This window comes from Aplidium turbinatum, chromosome 1 (assembly GCF_918807975.1).
Source record: "Aplidium turbinatum chromosome 1, kaAplTurb1.1, whole genome shotgun sequence".
NCBI classification, from domain to species: Eukaryota; Metazoa; Chordata; class Ascidiacea; order Aplousobranchia; family Polyclinidae; genus Aplidium; species Aplidium turbinatum.
Window position 1 is genome coordinate 40,297,320 of NC_137472.1, and position 19,979 is coordinate 40,317,298.

Here is a 19,979-nt window from a genome sequence, read left to right on the forward strand (position 1 = left end):
GAAAGTTGCGAATGACAGCAATCAATCGACTAAGTTTATTTCATTAAAGCTTCGGTTTTTAACTTGTTCTTTCCATTTATCATTGATAGCTCTTTTTCGTCTGCTTACGTATTCTTCCCCATGTGATGATCCACAATCTCTTGGAAATGGATAGACATAAATTACAAATACAAACTAAATTAAAATCATCTTCTAAAATTGAAATGTAGTCATCTCTCTTGTTTGTGAACTAGGTAAAAGAAGTCCTTTCTTACACTTATGACGTAAGAAGTAATGAGCCAATAGCAGCTCGTTGTTTGAGAAAGTCCAAAAAGGCGCTTGTTTTTGATTGAATTTGAAGGAAACACTATCTTCCAGCAGAATGCAGATTGCAGATAGGCCAATGGCCAAGGCCAAGAGATAGGCCCAGGTTAGATAAGTACCTATATTATCCGGATCCGCAAATTATGAAATTGATGTTTAAACATCATATTATGTAATATTCTACTGTAGGTTACTAAACCGAACCAACTTTTCAGTTCGACTTACCGGTAGCTCTTAAACCTTCATTAGATGCTTAGTTTCAAACCTTTTTATTTTTGTTTCTGCAGTTATTAAAGTGTGTTTCAGTTTCTATTCTTGAAATGAAATATATTTAGGTAACTCAGGCTAAATCGTAAACATGGCAGCTTATTCCAAGAAATGCCAGCTTGTGTTTCAACTCTTAACTTATTTCATTAATTGCGTAGTCACAATCTTATCAGATCTGATAAATGTATAAAATATTAATTGTGACTTATTTTGCACCCATAATGATAATGCACATGATCCAATATATTGCAAGTCACAAATGACGCATAACAGGCAGCAAAAATATGTGTAAAAAATCTATATCCTTAGAGCTTTTTATGGACCTATTAAAATGCAATCCTTTTTTACAGTGATGACACTTAACAAATGGCCTAAAAATTCTTATATTTTGAATTGATGCTATCAAGTCATAGAGAACATGTCAAATTTACAATCTCTTAAAAGAGCAGAACTTCAAAAGTTGGCTAAGAAATATGGTATCAAAGCAAATATGCGAGTAAGTAAAAATTTCTAATAAGGCTAAACTAAATGGCTTAAAAATGAGCACTTTGAGTAGAAGTATCCTGGAATTTTTTCATGATATTAGTTAGGGGTGTTCAATTTCGATTTGATTTCGATTAAGGTGATACGCGAAATTCGTTTTTCGTATCGGACATATATTCAAAATTATAGCCGCCTTTTCGGCTGAACGCGGTTGAAAGTAACGCGAGTGGCGTGAAATCTGTCTTGTCGCATTTTGCAAGCGAAAAAAGACTTCGACGCATGCGCATCGTCGATCACGTGACTATCACACGCTCTTGCGGGTCCAACGGCCGGGGATGCCAGGTTGGCATTTTTAATGCCAAATTTCTCAAGAATGAAGATAGCTAGGTTGTGCAATAGCAGAAAGTGTAGGGTGAGCTTTGTCGCAGTTTTATCCATTTTTTACCGAATCCATAGGCGCCTAAGCCGTGGGGGCAGGGCCGTAGCCAGACCGCAGAGCAAGGGGGGGGCAACTTTTTTTAGGGGGGGCCGAAAAAATTTAAATGGGCAAAATCATTATAATTGTAGCTGTTGCTCAAGAATGTTGAGATTTTGCCAAGGGGGGAGGCGAGGCTCTCGGATGGCTGGGGGCCAAGCCCCCACGCATATTTCTGTGTGGGGGCAAATTTTTATGCTGTATTGATACATAAAACAATAGATGAACTAGCGATCGGCAGCAGGAAAACACTTTTTGAATGCAAACCGCAACAGCTTCGCGATAAATAATCACTAGAACGAGTTGCGATGCTACAATCCAACACCAGACAACAAAATCTGTCATTTTTACAATGATTTAATGTCTGCAGACTTTGAATCAATCTAAAAATGACTGATTTGCTGCCTGGGACATAGCAAAAATCTACCATTTTGTGTCGATTCAATGTCATCAGATGTTGAATGCACCCAAAAACAACATAATTTGCTACGTAGACGGAGCGTGCGTTTAGCTTTATGCGCTTGCAAACATACTCGATGTCGCTTTCGGGTCGAAACCTCTGCACTCTGCAGTGAAATGTCGCTGCAGTGAATCGCTCGTTGTGAAAATGAACTTGAAGTGTTTGGGATCCCAGCGACCTCGGCTCCAGCGGAGCGATCGTTTTCAAAAGCTGGCCTGACCGTCACGAAACTGAGATCCCGACTGACGGGTGACCATGTCGATCAGCTTGTGTTCATAAACACCAACATGGGCCTGGAGCTGTAGATGTTATTTTGTGTTCTTTTTTCGCAAATTTTCATGGCTTTTTTTTGCGTTTTCTAGCGAGTTTTCATGTCGTTTCTTTCAATAAAATCACATTTTGCAGTTTGGTGAATAGTTATGATATTCGAAATCGAAAATAAATTGAATTTCACATTTCGAATATTCAAATAATCGAAATTGAACACCCCTAATATCAGTCATGCACTCAACTGTGATGATAAGAATGCTACCAGTATCCAAATTATATACATCATTATTATCTTAATATTTCAGATTTGACAGATTATGACAGATTTAATGAAATACAGTTTAAAACTGTATTGTAATTTCATTTTGTGTTGTTATGCTTGAATCAAACGTTTCGGCCTGTACAAGATTGTTTAAAAATTGTATGTTTTTTGTTTATCTCAAACAAACCTTGCAATTGTTTGCGAAAAATCAATAAAGTAACAAGTAGGCTGCAACTTGCGTGTTTTTGCTTTACTTATGGTACGGTACTCTGTGAATCATTATGGTTAACACCTCCGTTTAACTCTGAAACAATAGCCTACCCACTTTGCTTGATGTATACCCTTTGGGAGTATTTTGTCAACTTTGGTACGCAGTGTCTTTTAAGGTCTTTTGGAAAGTCCGAAATTGACATTCAAGTTAAACCAATCCTCAAAACATATCAATCCACAAATTCAGTCGATATATAGCCTACTAATAACGATGAAGTAAAACCAGTTTTATTGCATGAGATTTGGACTGAAATATTTTATTGTCAATTCTGTTTGTGGGTTAAACTTTTGGACCTTCAAATTTTCTGGTTTGTCAAACCTGAAAAAAAACACTGTTAGCGCCACAGATTGCTTGATTAAAGTAAATATTTATCTTTGAAATAGAAAATGCTTTGAAACTTAATCCTAGTTATATATATTTCACATATTTGTAGAATGTAAAAGCTGAACTATTTACTCACTATCACTGAGATTTGCAGTTTATTAATTGTCCAATCATGATTGCAGTTCAAATCAATACTTAGTCACAACTTTGTAAACTATTTTGTGACAGATTTATGCAGGTGCAACATTTTTTATATATATATGCATTCATTTTTGTGTATAAGAAAAAAAGCTGTTAATTTACTGCTTGTCTTTGAATGGCTATGCTGTGGTTACTGAGTTATATTATATACCTGTTAAAGTTCACACAATCTTTTAATGCAATGATTAAAAGTGTCACTTAAATGTATTTTTCAGAATACCAAGCTGATAGAAGCTCTTGAAGTTAAACTCACTGATGGTGAATCTAATGCAACAGAATATGCTGACACAAAATCAACCGACATTCTGGTATTGTAAATGAATTGTTGAATTCATTTTTAGGCTACTTGTAGTTTACAGAATCATACAACAAAACAAGAAAAAGTATATAACATTTTTTGAAAAAAGGGTTGAAAGATTATGCCGTTTTTACTGTATTTGGAGCTGCTACATGTGCTTGACAGGTTGCTGAAATTGTTATTTTTACTTGTTGACTTAAATGACACCTGACACAGCTTGTATCCTGTGTGGATCCTTCTTGCATGGTGGGCCAATCAGACTGATGTTTGCAAGTACACTCCTCTTTATCTTATTGTTTCGACGATTGGTTTTCTTTTGTTTAGAAACATCTTATTCCAGTCAACAGTCCTCTGTCTACAAGTGATGAGAGTATAAGCGGATTGGTGACCCTTAATTCTGTTGAGCCATTGTGGCAGGATTTGAGTAACAGCGAGTGGCTGTCGGTGAGTGAAAAATCAGACTGTGAGGTAATATTCTACTATCATTGGATTGCTGGAGATATACTTGGGTAACACTCACATCTTTAAATTATTATGATCACTAGAAATGTGCATTTTTAAACAGGTATCATATAATTAGCAATCTTGCCATACTTTGCACCTTTTTGCCATCTAAGATTTTCTCTATATTGCTTTGCCATTTTACTGAGTGAACATAAACTATTTGTGATCGACAACATGTTCTGCTTTTTTAGGAGGATTCTTTCAAATCTAAGTCACCGACGAGAAATACTTTAACAACTCGTAAAAATTCACAGGAAATGGATGATACTAAAGAAAACATTTCAACACTCCGCTCCTCAAAGACAAATGGTATTTTTGAATACTGTTTCAAAATTTTCTAGTTTGATCGATCATTATAATTATATATTCCTTGCAAAGCCAATAAAGTAAAAAGACGTTTACAGTGTGTTGCAGGCAATGCTGTGTCAGGGAAGGGGGAGGGGGCTAAGGGATGCCCGTACCATCTCAGGAGGCCCACAGATAATATTATATATATACTTTTATATTTCAGTAACAACATGTTTACCATACTTAAAACTCTCATTCTGATAGGAGTGTGGTTCGGTCAATGTTTTTTTGTAAATTGTTTGGAGCAGACTACTGCAGAGTCACTTTTGTAGACTAATGATTGGAATAGAGTGGTCACGTGTGGTAGTGATGCAAGCCGCGCCGCGGCCACTTTTAACTTTTTCGCCACGCGTGCATGGAAGGTTGAAATGACAAAGCCGCTTGCCGCGTAAACTTTCAACTTTTCAAGAAAATTAGTTATGAAACTTCAAATTTAAATTGGAAACACGGTTCAGTTTTTTTTTTCCCTTCAGAAACCCTAAGCTGGAAAGCCATGCAAATGGCTTGCAGTTGACAGGGTTTTTGGGGCTGGCTTGTGAGGGAAATTGTACGAGTGTTTTTGGTTAATAGCTTAGCTGAAAAGCTCAGCTCCCAGTTACCAGGCTATAGACCTCGCGCAACTACTGCATTAGTTACTATAACAGTTAGCCCAGTGAGTTCAGGCTGTATGTTTTACTCTTGATGTCTGTTTGTGTAGTTCATGCAACCACTGACATTAAAATTGCATTATTGCTTGCAAAAAGTGTTCAAAAGTCCTGATACTGTTCCCATGAACATTCTATTTGAAAAAGCGTGATGTCTTAGAACTTAGATGCATTGCTGATAAGAGAATATGATCTGGTTAGCCTAGTCAATTAGTGCACAACTGTACTGGTAGGTACTAGGTTACCAGTTATATGCCATCCATGGGTGTTTTTTTGCCACAATTGACTTTCTAAAAAATAACCCGTTAAAATATTTTTTTAATTTGCGGTGCGGTGCAGTGTCAAAGTTTCAGATAAATTGTGGTGCGGATAGGTGATTCAGTTGCGGTGCAGTGTGCGGGTAAAATTTTGGGTTTGCTGCATCTCTAATGTGTGGTACAGGGTTGGTAGTTAGTTTTAGCATGCATGTTCCTTGCTCTTAATTTTCTATTGTAGGTGATTCTCTAGTGTTCTTTTTGATCGGTGGTTTTAGGAGTGCGGTTGTTAGTCAATGTTATTTTCTGTCAATAATCTTTCGGTTCTTCAATCAATGTTAGTGGTTGGTAGGGGTCTGCTACTATTCGGTGAGTCCGATTCAGTGAGTTCCTAACCTCTAACCCTAAAACGGCAATTATAATTAGGCTACGGTACCCGATAATTAAAAAAAAAAAATTGAAAAAATCCCCTGTTAAGGGATCGGACTCACCGAAACAGGCCATTCCGGGTTGGTAGTTACTTTTAGAATATATGTTTTTTGCTCTTAGTTTTCTCTAGAAGGCGATTCTCTAATATTCTTTTCAATCGATAGTATTATGGGTGTGATTGTCAACTTGTCAGTCAATGATCTTTTGACTCTTCGGCAGTGTTGTACGGCTGTACGCGTCAATGAAATAAATTGACGGCGTCAGCACGAATTGCCTAAAAACTTTACGGCGTAAAGTACTGTGTAAGCTCTTAAAGAAATTGACGGCGTCAGCGCTAACTTCTAGCGCTATTTTAGCTTGGGTCTCACAAAACGGAAGTATTCGACTTCTAACGAGTTTGCTTTTTAAGACTGTTTTAAACTGTGAAAGACGATTTCGTCTTTTTTCGTCCCAGATTAACCCAGGATACGATAAACCAACTTGAAACTGCATAATTGGATAGACGAACAGCTGCCACAAAAAAGATAGTTTATTGCTATCAGTCTGAAAGTCAAAACGTCAAACAAAATTTAATTCTCATAGTGAAACGAGATTTTTCCATGAAAACGAAAAATGACGCATAGCGCTTGACGCTTAAAATCGGCAAAATAGTTGACGGCGCTATCACTTCCGTCAACTAAAAAATAAACTGACGGCGCTAGCCTCAGCGTCAACGTACAACACTGCTCTTCGGTCAATGTTTGTAGTTACTCTCAACATGCATGTTTTTTGCTCTCAGTATTCTCTAGTATTGTTTTCATTTGGTGGTATTAGATGTATGGTTTGTTCAATGTTTTTGGTGCAGAGTCACTTATAAAGTAGCCTACTGATTTAAACAATGTCAATTCTTGTCCGAGTTAAAAAAAAATCAAGTCAATTTAATGAGCATGCCAAATTTTCATGCTAGCCTGCTTCTGTGTGACATATGTTCTGGGTTGAATGACCCCAATCTTTATGACCACTGTCAGTATTTTTTGATTAATAACTTTTGATGCTTTTGGCTTTCGTTCCGAGTAAAGTATAAAAGTATCTGTATAACATAATAGACCTGTGTTTGCTATCACTTGAGCTAGCTAACTAGCCCACAATAATTTTGACCCCTGGGGCAGGGCTTATAAAGGAACACAGCACTGGTTGCAGGATAACTAAAATGGTGTTCGTTCTACTTTTGTTTACATTTGATGTACTGTTTTGTATGCATTATGCAATGCATGGTATAGGATGCATAGCATATATATATATTTATTATGTTGTTATTATCACGTGATATAGGATGATGTGTCACATGATATGGGATGCATATTGCATATTTATTGTATTGTTATTATCACAACATAATTATTGCAGGGGTTATATCTCCAAATGGTGAGCATTCAGTTATTCTTGAAAGCAATGGAAAAATACGTTCCAACGCAAAAAGAGCATCAAACGTAAATATTTTGTCACTTGCATTGACCTTATATTATAATGTACAGTGCTTCTACTGCTTATAGTGTACAGTGCACACTGTAAGGTCCTAAGTAAAAGAAATGAAACTGACCTTGTGCTTGGTGTACCAGCTTGGTAAAATAAGAAAAATTCATAATATTTCCAATCGATCCTGCCGATTTGCCAAGTCCGTGCAGTTCGATATGAAAGTTATACGCAAGCGCAGGTTGTGTGTCAACTGTCATTGTCTGTCAATGCATTGTCCATTTGCACAAAAATGCGGTTTCTGCGTGGACGTTTTCTTGCAAATTTCTGCAACTGTACGACTTTGACATTGTCCTTCTAAATTCTTCCCAGACAACAAATCAGTTGTTTTTTACATTGATTCAGCGTATGCAGACGTTGAATCAATGTAAAAAAACGACTGATTTGTTCTCTTGGTTGTCATAAAAGTAGCATGGTGCCACCACCTCGAATCGTAGTGAACAACAACCCAGATGACGTTTCAACATTAAATAAACGTAAAGTTTGCAAATAGAGCGCTGAAACTTTTTTTTGAGTTTGATAGAAAAATCCAATGTAATATATAATAACACTCAACCGTTTTCACTCTGATGTTTCAGAACGACTCTTTCAAGTCGAAATCTACGAAAAAAACTTCAAAAGCACGGAAAAGTGAAATAAAAAATGAAAATGTTATCGAAAACATGTCAACTCGGCGCTCTTCAAGAACAAAAAGTATTTTTATATAATATGGTCTATTTGTTGCTAATTTCCAAACATTAATTATGCTTACTTCTTACAACAACACACAATGCATGCTTACTTACGATTAATGCTTTTAAAATACAAGTGCAATATTTGCTTACATATTTCCTGTTTAATGAACAACGGGAAATGAATTTATGTTTAATCTAGTTTGTAACAAGTTTTCCTTTCAAATGTGTCGAAGCGTATTTCAAATTTTTATATGCTGATAATCACAATCGTTTTCAAATTTAATAACTTGAATCATTAAAAGTTTTACATTTGATATTATTATCGTTGTAAACTATTGCAGCCATTTCTTCCCCAAATGCCGATGCACCAGTTGCTCTTCGTAGCAAGGGAAAGACTCCGCCCAACGACGGGAAGGTTTTAAGCGTAAGCATTTTTCACTGATAAGTTAGGGCTTTAGGTTTAGTTTTCATCAACAAAATGTCTTTGGATGAAAGAACCAGGTGAAAAGCTCGAAACTCAAGCACACAAGTGATGAGGATCATAATATGTTCGGTTTCGTTTGCGCTTTAACCACATGTCACGATTTTAATCATTACCGCATGGATTTAGTCGATAGTGTCTATGACCAGGTTTATTGAAGAAATGATTATCTGTCTATTGCAGACTAATAAGCATATAAATGCTTTTGAAGCATGGAAACTTGCAGGGGTGCTTAGTTCTTCCAGAGAAAAGTTTACTATGAACATTCGTAATGTCTTGCACAACAGCTGGTGTTACCAGCACAGTTAAATAAATACGCCGTGGCGCGTAGGGCACTGGAAACACAAAAATTCCGACTAGAACTGTTATGATCATGTTATGATGCTCACACGTGTTTCACATTGGACTCTTTTAGCATTATGCTTAACCTTTACGTTGAACTGCCCGATGATTTCCAGGGTAAAACTTTTAGCGTTCCTAAAAGCCGAACAAGAGCTAGAATCACACCACAGGAGGAAACCCCATCGGCCAATCCTCGAAAAAGAAGACAGAGCACAGAGAATTCAAAGGTGATTTTCACGCTCCTTTGTGAGAGCGCTGAGTGTGAATATTGAATATATTTTATCAAATAAAACCGTATTGTTGGCATAACTTAGCTAATTAGCTATAGACTTGCACGGTTTTATGTATCTGATAGTGCTCTTGCAGAAAGTTTGCTTTGTTGTATTACAAACTCCTAAAACCATTTTGCACCGCGGGTTTCGAAAAAATCTTATTTTAACAGTGTAAACAAAGGTATCGTATAGCTTGCCTTTGAGAGTGAAGTAATTTTAGGATACCACAGTCGGATGATTGACAGCAGATTAACTGGATTGAATAATATTATTAAAAATATATATGTAGAATCGTTTTAAATCAATTAAAACGTTTCATAATGACCGCTTGTAACCCTTTCATGATGTTACTGTTGAAATTATTAAACGATGGACATGCACGGTTTCATCTATCTGATAGAACTCTTGCAGAAAGTTTGCTTTGTTGTATTACAAACTCCTAAAACCATTTTACACCGCGGAATTCGAAAGAATCTTTTTTAAACAAAGTAATCGTATAGTTTTGAGAAGAGAAGTAAGATAATATTTAAAAAATATATATAAAATCTAAATTAAAACGTTTTGAAATAACCGTATGTTACCCTTTCATGATGTCACTGTTTAAGTTATTAAACGGTGTCACATCGTTGAAGAATGATGACTCTTCCAAGTAACCTCTGTTTGTGACACTCAGGCAAAGCGGACAAAGCAAAGTGGAGGTGATCGGAAGAAAAACATAAGAAGAAATGTTGTGTCCGAAATTGAAAGTAAAAGTAAGCTCGTAGCAAAAAAATAAATTATCAAAGTACGTCACAACTATTGGAATCATGGTCGTTGAGAGGATATTTTGGGCAAGGTACCAATCAATTCGGTTCCCAAATCAAGACTGTTCTTTTAAAAAAGCGGATTATATCCAAAGAATACGCGGTGATTTCTTCAAGTTCCCGGGCTTTTTGGAAAGGTTCCGGGCCCCTAAATTCATCCCGGGTCCAAAAGTACCTCCTGAACCCCCTGTCAACTAGTGTCCTGAACCCCCTGTCAACGCTAGTGATTGGAATGCATGAGTTGTTGTGATTCGTGTTCACAGTTGTCTTAGCAGTTTGCAGACTGTAAGCTGGGCTAACCACAAGTTTTGAATTTTTTAACCAAATCACTTTTCAGTCTTTTGTGTTTGCTCATGTTACAATGTAATATCGGATGATGAGAAGCTAAACTGATTTTCCTTTTTTAATGAAATTGCTTAAGATGACTGACAAAACATTGGGAATGAAGCTGGTTATCATCTTAGCAGCTTAAAAGAATTTTGGTAGCTTAGCCTGGGGACACCAGAAGTTAAAGCAAACCATTTTGACATTGTATTGCTGGTAAACATATTCGTTCGGTGGTGATTGATCAACAAGAGTTTGTTCTTCATCTAGCTGGACATGCGTCTGAACTACGCAGCTTTCTTCCCGGCAGAAAAATCCCCGTCTTTTCAGCTGCAGGGGTGACAGTGGGTAAAGGAAGCACTTCACCATCAAACAAAATATTTGCAAAAATGCATGAAAAGTAAGCATACAATGGCATTGAAATGAAACTCTTATTTAATACAGTTATGAAGTGTTAACTTAATCTGACTTTCACATGGCATCTTGCACTCTTGGTTTAACCTTTTGCACGATAATAATTTTAAGAATTTCGCAACAGTTTCAGTACAACATATTCTCGGTTCTATTCTTATTTAAATAATTTCGTCGCTTACATGCCCTGAGGACTATTTTGTCACCATTGTAATAGGACGCACATGCAACAAAAAACTCATTTTAACCCTTTGGATTGTACAATATGGTATACCGTATTTCTTTTCAACAAAAATCACTATGTTACTGACTATCTGTCAATGTTTCTATTATTATATTCATCATCAATCAACAGAACCTTTGGAAAGATGGAGTCCATCGACGACTACCAAAGGAGGAAGGAACAACGGATCGAAAAGCTCTTCGGATCAACCAAAAAACGAGAGAAGTTGGATCGGTTGTCGAAACCGAAAGTGATTTCGATTCTTTAAAATATTTAAATAATATCTTAATTAAAAGGATTCCATGCATGCCAACGAACCCGCTAAAATTGTCCTTCCGACTGTGAACTTGGATAGATCTATTTAAGAGCTCGTAGAATTTTATCGGGGTCAAGTTAACCTATGTAACAGCCCGACACTGCAATCTTTTTTATACAAACGACATGATGACGAATAAGAGAATTGTTTTCTTTTAGACTCCTCGGATCGTGAAGCCCGTGACAAGACCAAAACCGAATTTCATGTCTCCCAAAAGCTTGATACCTCCTCCTAGCAGGTAATGGCGATTATACTGCATTTCGGGGCTTGGAACAACAATAAAATGGAATATATTTGAATAAACTGATTGACAGCGGTCCATTATTTTACCAGTGGCAGTAGAGTAGCCAATGTCAACTGACGCAAGCCCCGTTCTAAAAACACAAGAAAACTGAAAATTGCTCACTTGGCGCTCAATTCCTCCTAAGTTTGTTACGTAACATCAAATTATCGAGACAGTACATGTGTATCAAAGGAGAGAGTTGTTACCCCTTAATTCTACAGCTACGCTATGACCAGAGGCTTGGTCTAACTCTTACAGTACGGTTATGACAAGATTGTAAAGTGACCTAATTTTGTCAGTGATCCCGTCGACAATGCTACGATGTGTCTGGGATGAATAAACTCAACTCAGCATTACAACTTTGAGTTAGCGTATTTACCTTTTATAATTTTACGTAATATAGTCTTTAGCTTGTGTGTACTGCATTGCTAATAAGGGTAAGCCAAGCCCTCTCCTTCGAAAGACATTTGCGGTGACAACTTACATTACGTTTTAACATTTGTACAGGAAGTCATCTATAAAGCAAACCACTTTCAAGCCTACCGTCACCTCCACATCAAAGATCAACACCAACTTCACGACCAAAGCTTCCAAGTTGGTCACACCTAAAAAAGTAGCAGTTTCCTGTGAGTGTACACTTCATCGAACATGAGTTATGAAGAAGCACTGTCCCTAACTGTAGATCACTTCTTTTAAACCGAATTTACTTTTTATTTTGAGCTGCAAAATAATGTACAGTTTCATTTTCTTTGTGGCAGTCGCAAAGTCTCCAGCCAAGAAGCAGAAGAGCCCTCGCACACCGTCAGTCGCAAAGCGGACATCAACTGCCCCGAGAAAGTCTCTTACACCTTTCCGACCCAGCAACGCCTTGAACACGCCACAGTCCGCTAGAAGGAACACATTTAACTTGCAGGTGTGTACGGACTTCACCATTGCTGCTATGTGATCCGTCAGCTCAAGTGACTATCTCTGAGAAAAAAAGTAGCTGCAGTTGACTGGTAGTGAAACGCTTTCGTTTTACATCTCTCAAATGATTTCATTTTGCATTTCTCTTTTAGAATGTGATAGAAAGGAAAGGATGTTGTGAGATTAAAATACAAAGAAAAAAAACAAACAAGACTAAACCTTGTTCCGTTGCTTGCATCAATAAATACACTGATTAATGCCATGTCAATGAACGAATGAAAGCCACTTGTTTATAATCACGTAACGAGAATGACAAACAGCTGCATGTCGTATTGTTTTTTAACAGCTTTTTGCCTACTCAAATTTTCCTTGCTGTATTAGTTTCTTTTGCCTTGCGTGTCACCATCATCCAAATTTCGGTTTTGTTTAGTTGTTGTGGTCGATTCTTTCCTTGCAGCGATCGTCTTCACTCCTGTCTTCTATCTCATTTGTCAATCGCATCTTCTTTCTTCAGTCCTACCTTGTCTGCCTCATCCTTCATGTTTTTTGTTTTTTTTATACGTCCCCGTTTCCTCTTCTCATCTACCTTTAAAATCAATGCCTTTCCAAAAAAAATGCTTTCCTCCCTCTTCATCCGTCCGTAACATCATTCTCCATCTGCCCTTGCAGTCTACAATCTTGTTCATCTCTAGCATGTCCATTAGTTTTTCAGTCTTCTCCCTCCTGGTGTTCACCCCACGCATTGCTCTTTCTATGTTGTTTAGTGTTATACCATTGCTGCTTCTTTATTGTAGGAAAGTTTGAAGAAGCCTCTCACATGGGTTCCCCACAAAGGACCATTGAAAAACCTTGAAGACCGAGCTGACAAACAAAACTTCAAGGATCGCTTAAAGAATTCCAAAAACCCGAAAGTAACAACTAGGTACTGCTCCATGATGTATCAATTCTTGTCATCACATTGATGCGGTTGCCATAAACTGTTCCGAGATAGACGACAAATTATTTAGCCGCAACGCATGTCACACTGGTAGACTAATTTGTATGATGTTGTTGTAAGGCTATTGGTTGTGTATGACAGTTTGGAGAATCAGCGCATTTTCAATGTAACATGCGCATGTGATAATTTATTAGTCTTGAAATAACCACAAAGATTATGAAAGCATTAACCCAGACCGCAATATCTGTCATTTTTACATTGATACAACGTCTGCAGACTGCTAAAATGACAGATTATGCTGTCTGGGAAGTGAACTGAAACTGACTTAGCAGTAAAAGTGTCGGACACAGAAATTACGATCTTAACTTGGTCACGTGTTTGCTCTCAGGGATGACAGGAGGAAGAAAATGAAGAGCACCAGAGATGCTGCCAAGTCGGACGCGATGATGAAGAGGAGGGGCATTAAGTGACCTTGACATGAGCTGTTGGGAGACATTATTTGAACGGATAAATACGGTGTTGTAACGTCTTTTGAACAACATGATTGTTGAAGTTTGCTTGAAACCAGACTAGTTATTTCTTGTTCATCTGGTCCTTTCATTTACGATTGTAGCTGCATGTTTGATATTTTAGCAAGATGGACCTCACAAGCAAGTCTTTTTTGCTTGGACGGGTGAGGTTGCTATATACCAACAGCGTTACAAGTGCGCTACTACCTTCCCACAGCCTGCAATTTATTTCGCTACCAATGTTTCCTGGAGGAACAATAACTTATTCTACTTTTGACACTTGAAAGAAAATATACTTTCCACTGCCACTAGTTTTCTTTTTATGAGAAAGCTTCGACTATGTTTCCAATGTTATTCCGTTTATACGGTGTATTGCTGCTTTTTTGTTGATTTTCAAACAAATGCTCATACAAAAAATTCTAGAGTTTGGTCGTCGACTAGAAATAGTTATTACACAATAGGCGAGTCATAGTTATTGCGAATGTTTTGTACATACTCCATATTGACTTTCTTTGCCACCTTCAGCCAAGGCCAATTGGTCTTTTCGTAAGTGACGTCAGACCACGTGGTCACAATGCGACTCGTTCGGAGATGTTTGTTGAACTGATCTTTTTAAATTCTGCTCTTATGTCCAGAAACGTTAAAACTGGCATTGATTGATGTTGAGCATTCATCACTGACTTCTTGCATTTTGTAAATAAAGTTGTGACACAATGCTGAAATGTGTTTGGTAGCGAACAGCATAAGGAAAGGCGAAATTGAAAATTTATCTTTAAGTGGAAAAATAATAGGAAAACGGTCAAGAGGAGCTCAAAGATTCACATTTTTGCACAATTTTCAACCACAAATCAAAAACCCCACTAAAATTTGGCAAGACGCACGAGATCGATCAAACTGGAACATCATTGTTCATCGAGGGCTGTATCAGCCATGATACCTACAGAGAGCGTATTTGTAACCTAAGGGCCGCTGCAGCAGATGAGGTTTATTGATCAGAAGTCAAGATTTCAATGAGATGATTGCAGTCATCAAGTAAACGTTTCGCTGTGGGAGCTTGAGGGCTGGGGATGTAGTCGTTTCGATGACGCGGGTCCGATTCTCACCTTTGCCATCATTACTTTTTTTTTATCTTCTGTAATTACCAAACAAGGTTCAAAGCAAGAATCAACTCTCTGGCTTAGTGCTAAAAGGGTCACATTGACTGCAGATATCTGTCTTATGTTAAATTGTGTATCGGTCAAAGCACCCCGTCTACTGCAGCGACCTACAGATTACAAATACGCGCGTGTGATTTGTCTCTAGCTACTCTGCAGATCCATACAAGACGCTTCAGTTGTGACATGTCAAGCATATCAAGGAAGGATGTAAAGTGATAAACGGGGTTTTGTCGACTGCCGGGCAACGACGTGGTCAAAATAAGCGCAATATTGACCAGACCCTTTAGGCTTAACCAGCTTCAGTTGACTGTCTGTATTTGCAATCAGTATTCTGCTATCAGAGTCAGTACAACCAGCCTCAACATTGTGCATATAAAATTAGGGGCAGTCTATAAGACGTCCTCATAAAATTGCAAAAACTGACCCCACTGTAGAAACGATTTATGCAATTCCTTTCTTATTTTTTGAATGTTCTTGTTTTGCGTTCACGCTTCAGTGACCTCCACTTGAATGAGTTTGAATTAGTGTTTCATTTATCGAAAAGTGTTCTTTTTTGTGTTTCGACTTGAGCGGTGGACGGTCACATTTTTTCAATAATTTCTTTCTGATGATGGTTGGCTTGTGTGCGTGGATTACAAGTAAGTGTTTTCGTGTACTTGTATAAACATAGGTCAGCTTGAGTCAGAAGTAATCAATTGAGGTCTAACCTGGTAGCCGTTCTTGTCGGACATAATAAAGCACAACTGTCGGATGCAGGGTCCGTTAAAGACCCAGCAAAATTCGGTTGTTACACCCACCTTTCCCATGTCCGCACTGTGTCAGTAAAAAGTCAGCAATTTGCAACCCCGACTGCGGACGTCTTGGTGTAATAAACCGTTAAAGCACACAGGGGTTGCCATAGTTTAATAAGGTGACTAGTTTTATTGTATGTTTCTTGAATACACAATCAATAAGCGCTGTGAATGAATACAGAGGCATAGTAGGCGCTCTAATGCACCGATTAAACATGAATGCTTAATTATTATTGTTTACTTTAACCTTACGAAAACAAATGTATAATTTTTACAAATTTCATGTGTGAAAGAACGCTTTCAAGTACTTCGCTTAAATCAAAAAAATTGAAACACAACAACAGTCGTGCAATCGGTGACGTACAAAGCGCAGCATTTACATCACGCTTTACGATCTTCATGAGACACGGTGGAGAAGTCTATTTGAAACACCATTTACTTAAGATTGCAAAATATGACTCACAATCACATGTATAGTGGATGAAATCGGGCAACAAACTAAAATGATATTTTTTTCTACGTGACTACAAAAATGCTGTAGCTTCTATCAAATTGATTTATGCGCAGTGTAACAGAGGTTGCATGCGTCTAATGACAATTATGCAAACCAGCAACAGTATAAAATCTATTCACACATAGTACTGCAGAATCAAAATTAGATCGTGAATGGTGCATGTGTTTATCATATTTTACTCAAAATATTTTTTATAAAATTGTTTGAAGTAGACAATCACACATGGGACCTCATCACAAGATAAACATAATACGTACTACAAGCAAATAAATGCTTACGGTAGTTACATACGGTAAGCAAAACCAAGAATAATAATAGGCTTTAAAGTATTTACAGTTAATCAGTTCTGTATAAATAGGTAATAACTGTTCTAATTTTTCATTGTATTTAAACTGATGTGGTGTTTTGTGAAACAAGATTTCATTCAGTAAATCGGCTAAATAATGAAATTTGGAAGTGAACAAAGCAGTCATACTATGACTGGACTCAAAACCATAACTATTAACTAGGTTAAGTCATTAATGTTTAAAATATAAAAATGCACTTACATGACACAATAAGGGAAAATACAAGTCAGACAGAATATTGCTGGTGGCATGCTTTAATATGAGGCATTAAAATCTCTTTAAAAACTCTTCTGCAACAATACGAGCTCTGGCATTAACTGATAATTTCATTTCACTGATTTCTTTGTCGATTTCTTCCATGAAATGTATCACGAAATCAACCAATTTATGTTTCAGCATTTGTTCGGTGTGGACATTGGTTATGAGAAAACTTATGTCATAACCATCGACAGGTTTTCTTCGTAAAACAATGAAATTTTCTGCTCTCATCATCATGAAACGCATGAATTTTTGACATAGAATTTGCTCAATTTCATCGGCTTGCTTTACAGCGATGCTGACACGAATTGAATTAATAGACGACTCAATCAAAACCTTTTCCTTCTCGTTTCTTGCTATCACAAGAGGGGTGAGCAAAAGTTCTTTGCTTGTCTTCACTTCAACTTCTGGCTTTACATGACGTTCCACAACTTGTGAATTGAAGTTCTCAAGACACATCGCTGCATTTAATGTAGCTCGAACAGCATTTAAGTAAGGTTTCAATGTAGTTGACATTTTATTTGCTTTATAACATACAAAGTATTGAAAATTCCTTAAATTTGAATCACCTGTGGTAAAAGCAACAAATCAAAAATCTTACAATTTAAAGTGGTATCAGTGACCGTTCTAAATTTCTAACCGAATACTATGATCTTTGCCAAGTACAGTTTGGTCATCAGTTTATTTCATTAATGAAACCTGAAGTGGTCAAACTAATCATGGAAAAAAGTACATAAATGAGAGTAATCATATATAATAGGTTACCAGACGTGGTTAGGTTGTGACATTATGATTTTCTTATGCCATGGCTTCAAGTGCATACTTTTGCAAATCAATAATACACAATAAACTAAAAACACATGAAAAAAATGTTGAAAACATATATAAAAAAGTGGAAATTCATGTCATTAACAGGTACCAAACCAAACTGTCAAGCTGTGATAAAGTAGGGTGTATGATAAGTCATTCTTTCGAACTAGATAATGCTGGTAAATATGTACTCTAAAAGAACATTTGGCTGAGTGAACTAGAACAAACAGACAGTTGTCTGGCTAAATTACCTGTACGCCATGTGGAACTGTCCATGTGTACACATAAATCACATTAAAGTGATCATAAATCACAACAAATTATAGTTACGTTAGTAGGTTACTAGTGGCTTACATTGGGCCATGCCTCCCCTTCAAATATCAGAATGGCCCGTTTCGGTGAGTCCGATCCCTTAATGGGGGATTTTTTTTTTAAATCATTGGGTACCGTAGCCTAATTATCATTGTCGTTTTAGGGTTAGGGGTTAGGAACTCACCGAATAGTAGCAGACTCTTCAAATATGATGATTTTTTAACGTTGTTGTGATCGTGAGATGCAAACATGTGATTGTTCCAGAGTGGTCTTGGGAAGCAAGGCCGTATTAACCGTTGGCTTTTTAAGGGCCCACTCATTTTAGTTTGTTTAATGTTTTTTTGGCTACCGGTATATAAAATGAAAAAATGTTGTAAATATTGCTACAGTACAGAAGCTCGATATTCAGCTTAAATCAAGCAAGGCTCTATTTATTGTTTATAAAGCCACGGTTAGTGGGCCCACATCTCTTTTTAGGGGCTCACCTAGCTATATTCATATTTAGTTGGTGCAGTGTTTTGGTCGATTTTTAATAAAAAATGTGGCAATACTGCAACAAAAACTCGAATTTAATAGCTTGGGATGTGTAATTGTGTACTCTCTCCATGTCTTTTTAATTTGTATACAGAAATGATTTTTCGACGCATTGCTGATATGAAAGGAGTAAATGTTGGCGGTTTGAACATAACAAATTTACGCTATGCTGATGAGACTTCTGTTGGCTGAATCACAAGAAGATCTTCAAGAAATATTGGACAATGTCAACTCAATTGGCAAAGAATTTAATATGAAAATTAGCACTAAAAAGACTAAACCAACAATAATCTCAAAATCGCCGGACACTCCAGTACTCCAAAGTATAACTGACAATGTATTCATTGTCTATATATAGAAATACTGTATACCTGCAGACAGGGCACACCGTTTCGACCTTCCGGTCTCGTCAGTGCAGTGTTTACACTGGAATGGCCATGAAGGTATTTACCTCCGTCCTCCATGTGACATTTTCCTATATATACAAAAGCGAAATCTTTTTCTTATCTTGACATTTAATAACTGAAGATGGGAGGTGTGAACATATAATTGTAAAACAGATAGAAATTGCAAGAACTATATTTGGAAAAATGAAAAATGTTTTAATCAATCAAAGGTTAAATTTATCAATTCGTCAAAGGATATTAAAATACTATATCTGGTCAACCCTTTTATACAACTCTGAAACTTGGACAGTGTCACAAAAAATGGAAAAACAAACCGATGCCTTCGAGCTCTAACTGGTCATGTAGGCAAATGTTAAAAATTTCATGGAAACAAAAGATCACTAATGATGAAGTATTACCCCAATTCAATTCAAGCAAAATTCTCTTACGAATATCAAAAGAAGAAAATTGAAGTATTTCGAATACACAATAAAAAAACTCGTCACAAAGATCACTAATAGAAGGGAAGATAAACGGTAAAAGAAACAAAGGCAGACCAAGAATGATTTGGACATCAAACATCACTGAATGGACAAAATTAAGTTATGAAAATGCAGTACGAACAGCTCATGGTAGAGAACAACGACCCATTATATCCAACCCTCAATACGAGGAAGGAACATAATGATGAGGATGCATCCATCAGTTTTGTATTGCTGATTTTCATTTGGAATGACTACTTTAAATCAGCAAAATCAGTAAATCTATGTTGTTTTGTTGGAGTTTACAAAATAAATAATACTACGCTCTCGCTTTTTTGGAAAATGTCTTTCAACGGTTGATAGCACAAGAATTGTCCAAAATTAAATGCTTATGAAATGACTAAGATGTTTAATAAGGACAGCCACAGGTGTTAACAGGGATTACCCAGCGTAGCCTATACTTTTGCATTCGAGATAATTTTTTTAATTCAAAAACTCTTGAGGAGTGGAGGGGCTTGGGAAGTAAACTCGACGTCACCAAATTCTTTGTAACTACCTTGTTAAAGTAGGCTGTTTTGTGTTTGTATTTAAACTTTCACAAA

The 19,979-nt window shown here is 36.9% G+C and overlaps 2 protein-coding genes across 2 annotated transcripts; one reads left to right on the plus strand and one right to left on the minus strand.

Moving 5' to 3' along the window:
• The first annotated feature begins 300 nt into the window (after nucleotides 1–300).
• On the plus strand, nucleotides 301–14,500 carry LOC145773755 (uncharacterized). The gene is made up of 17 exons (XM_082584889.1): nucleotides 301–409; nucleotides 921–1,066; nucleotides 3,532–3,624; nucleotides 3,939–4,058; nucleotides 4,310–4,427; nucleotides 7,180–7,262; nucleotides 7,884–7,998; nucleotides 8,321–8,403; nucleotides 8,919–9,029; nucleotides 9,748–9,826; nucleotides 10,472–10,601; nucleotides 10,968–11,085; nucleotides 11,310–11,389; nucleotides 11,942–12,060; nucleotides 12,193–12,347; nucleotides 13,135–13,262; nucleotides 13,666–14,500. Exons 2-17 carry the CDS (start codon nucleotides 989–991, stop codon nucleotides 13,745–13,747), a joined length of 1,692 nt encoding a protein of 563 aa, XP_082441015.1. The 5' UTR covers nucleotides 301–409; nucleotides 921–988; the 3' UTR covers nucleotides 13,748–14,500.
• Nucleotides 14,501–15,822: 1,322 nt separating this feature from the next.
• LOC145771809 (actin-related protein 2/3 complex subunit 4) lies at nucleotides 15,823–17,418 on the minus strand. The gene has a single exon (XM_082583543.1). The coding sequence runs from the start codon at nucleotides 17,367–17,369 to the stop codon at nucleotides 16,863–16,865; it is 507 nt and encodes a 168-aa protein (XP_082439669.1). The 5' UTR covers nucleotides 17,370–17,418; the 3' UTR covers nucleotides 15,823–16,862.
• Nucleotides 17,419–19,979: the final 2,561 nt, after the last annotated feature.

What these genes read in the sequence shown, in the direction of transcription:
- LOC145773755 (XM_082584889.1), top strand. Translation starts at nt 989, where the DNA reads ATGTCAAATTTACAATCTCTTAAAAGAGCAGAACTTCAAAAGTTGGCT. An exon ending in TTTGCAAAAATGCATGAAAA is followed by an intron (nt 10,602 to 10,967) that starts GTAAGCATACAA and finishes ATCAATCAACAG; the next exon opens with AACCTTTGGAAAGATGGAGT. An exon ending in AACCCGAAAGTAACAACTAG is followed by an intron (nt 13,263 to 13,665) that starts GTACTGCTCCAT and finishes GTTTGCTCTCAG; the next exon opens with GGATGACAGGAGGAAGAAAA.
- LOC145771809 (XM_082583543.1), bottom strand. Translation starts at nt 17,369, where the DNA reads ATGTCAACTACATTGAAACCTTACTTAAATGCTGTTCGAGCTACATTA.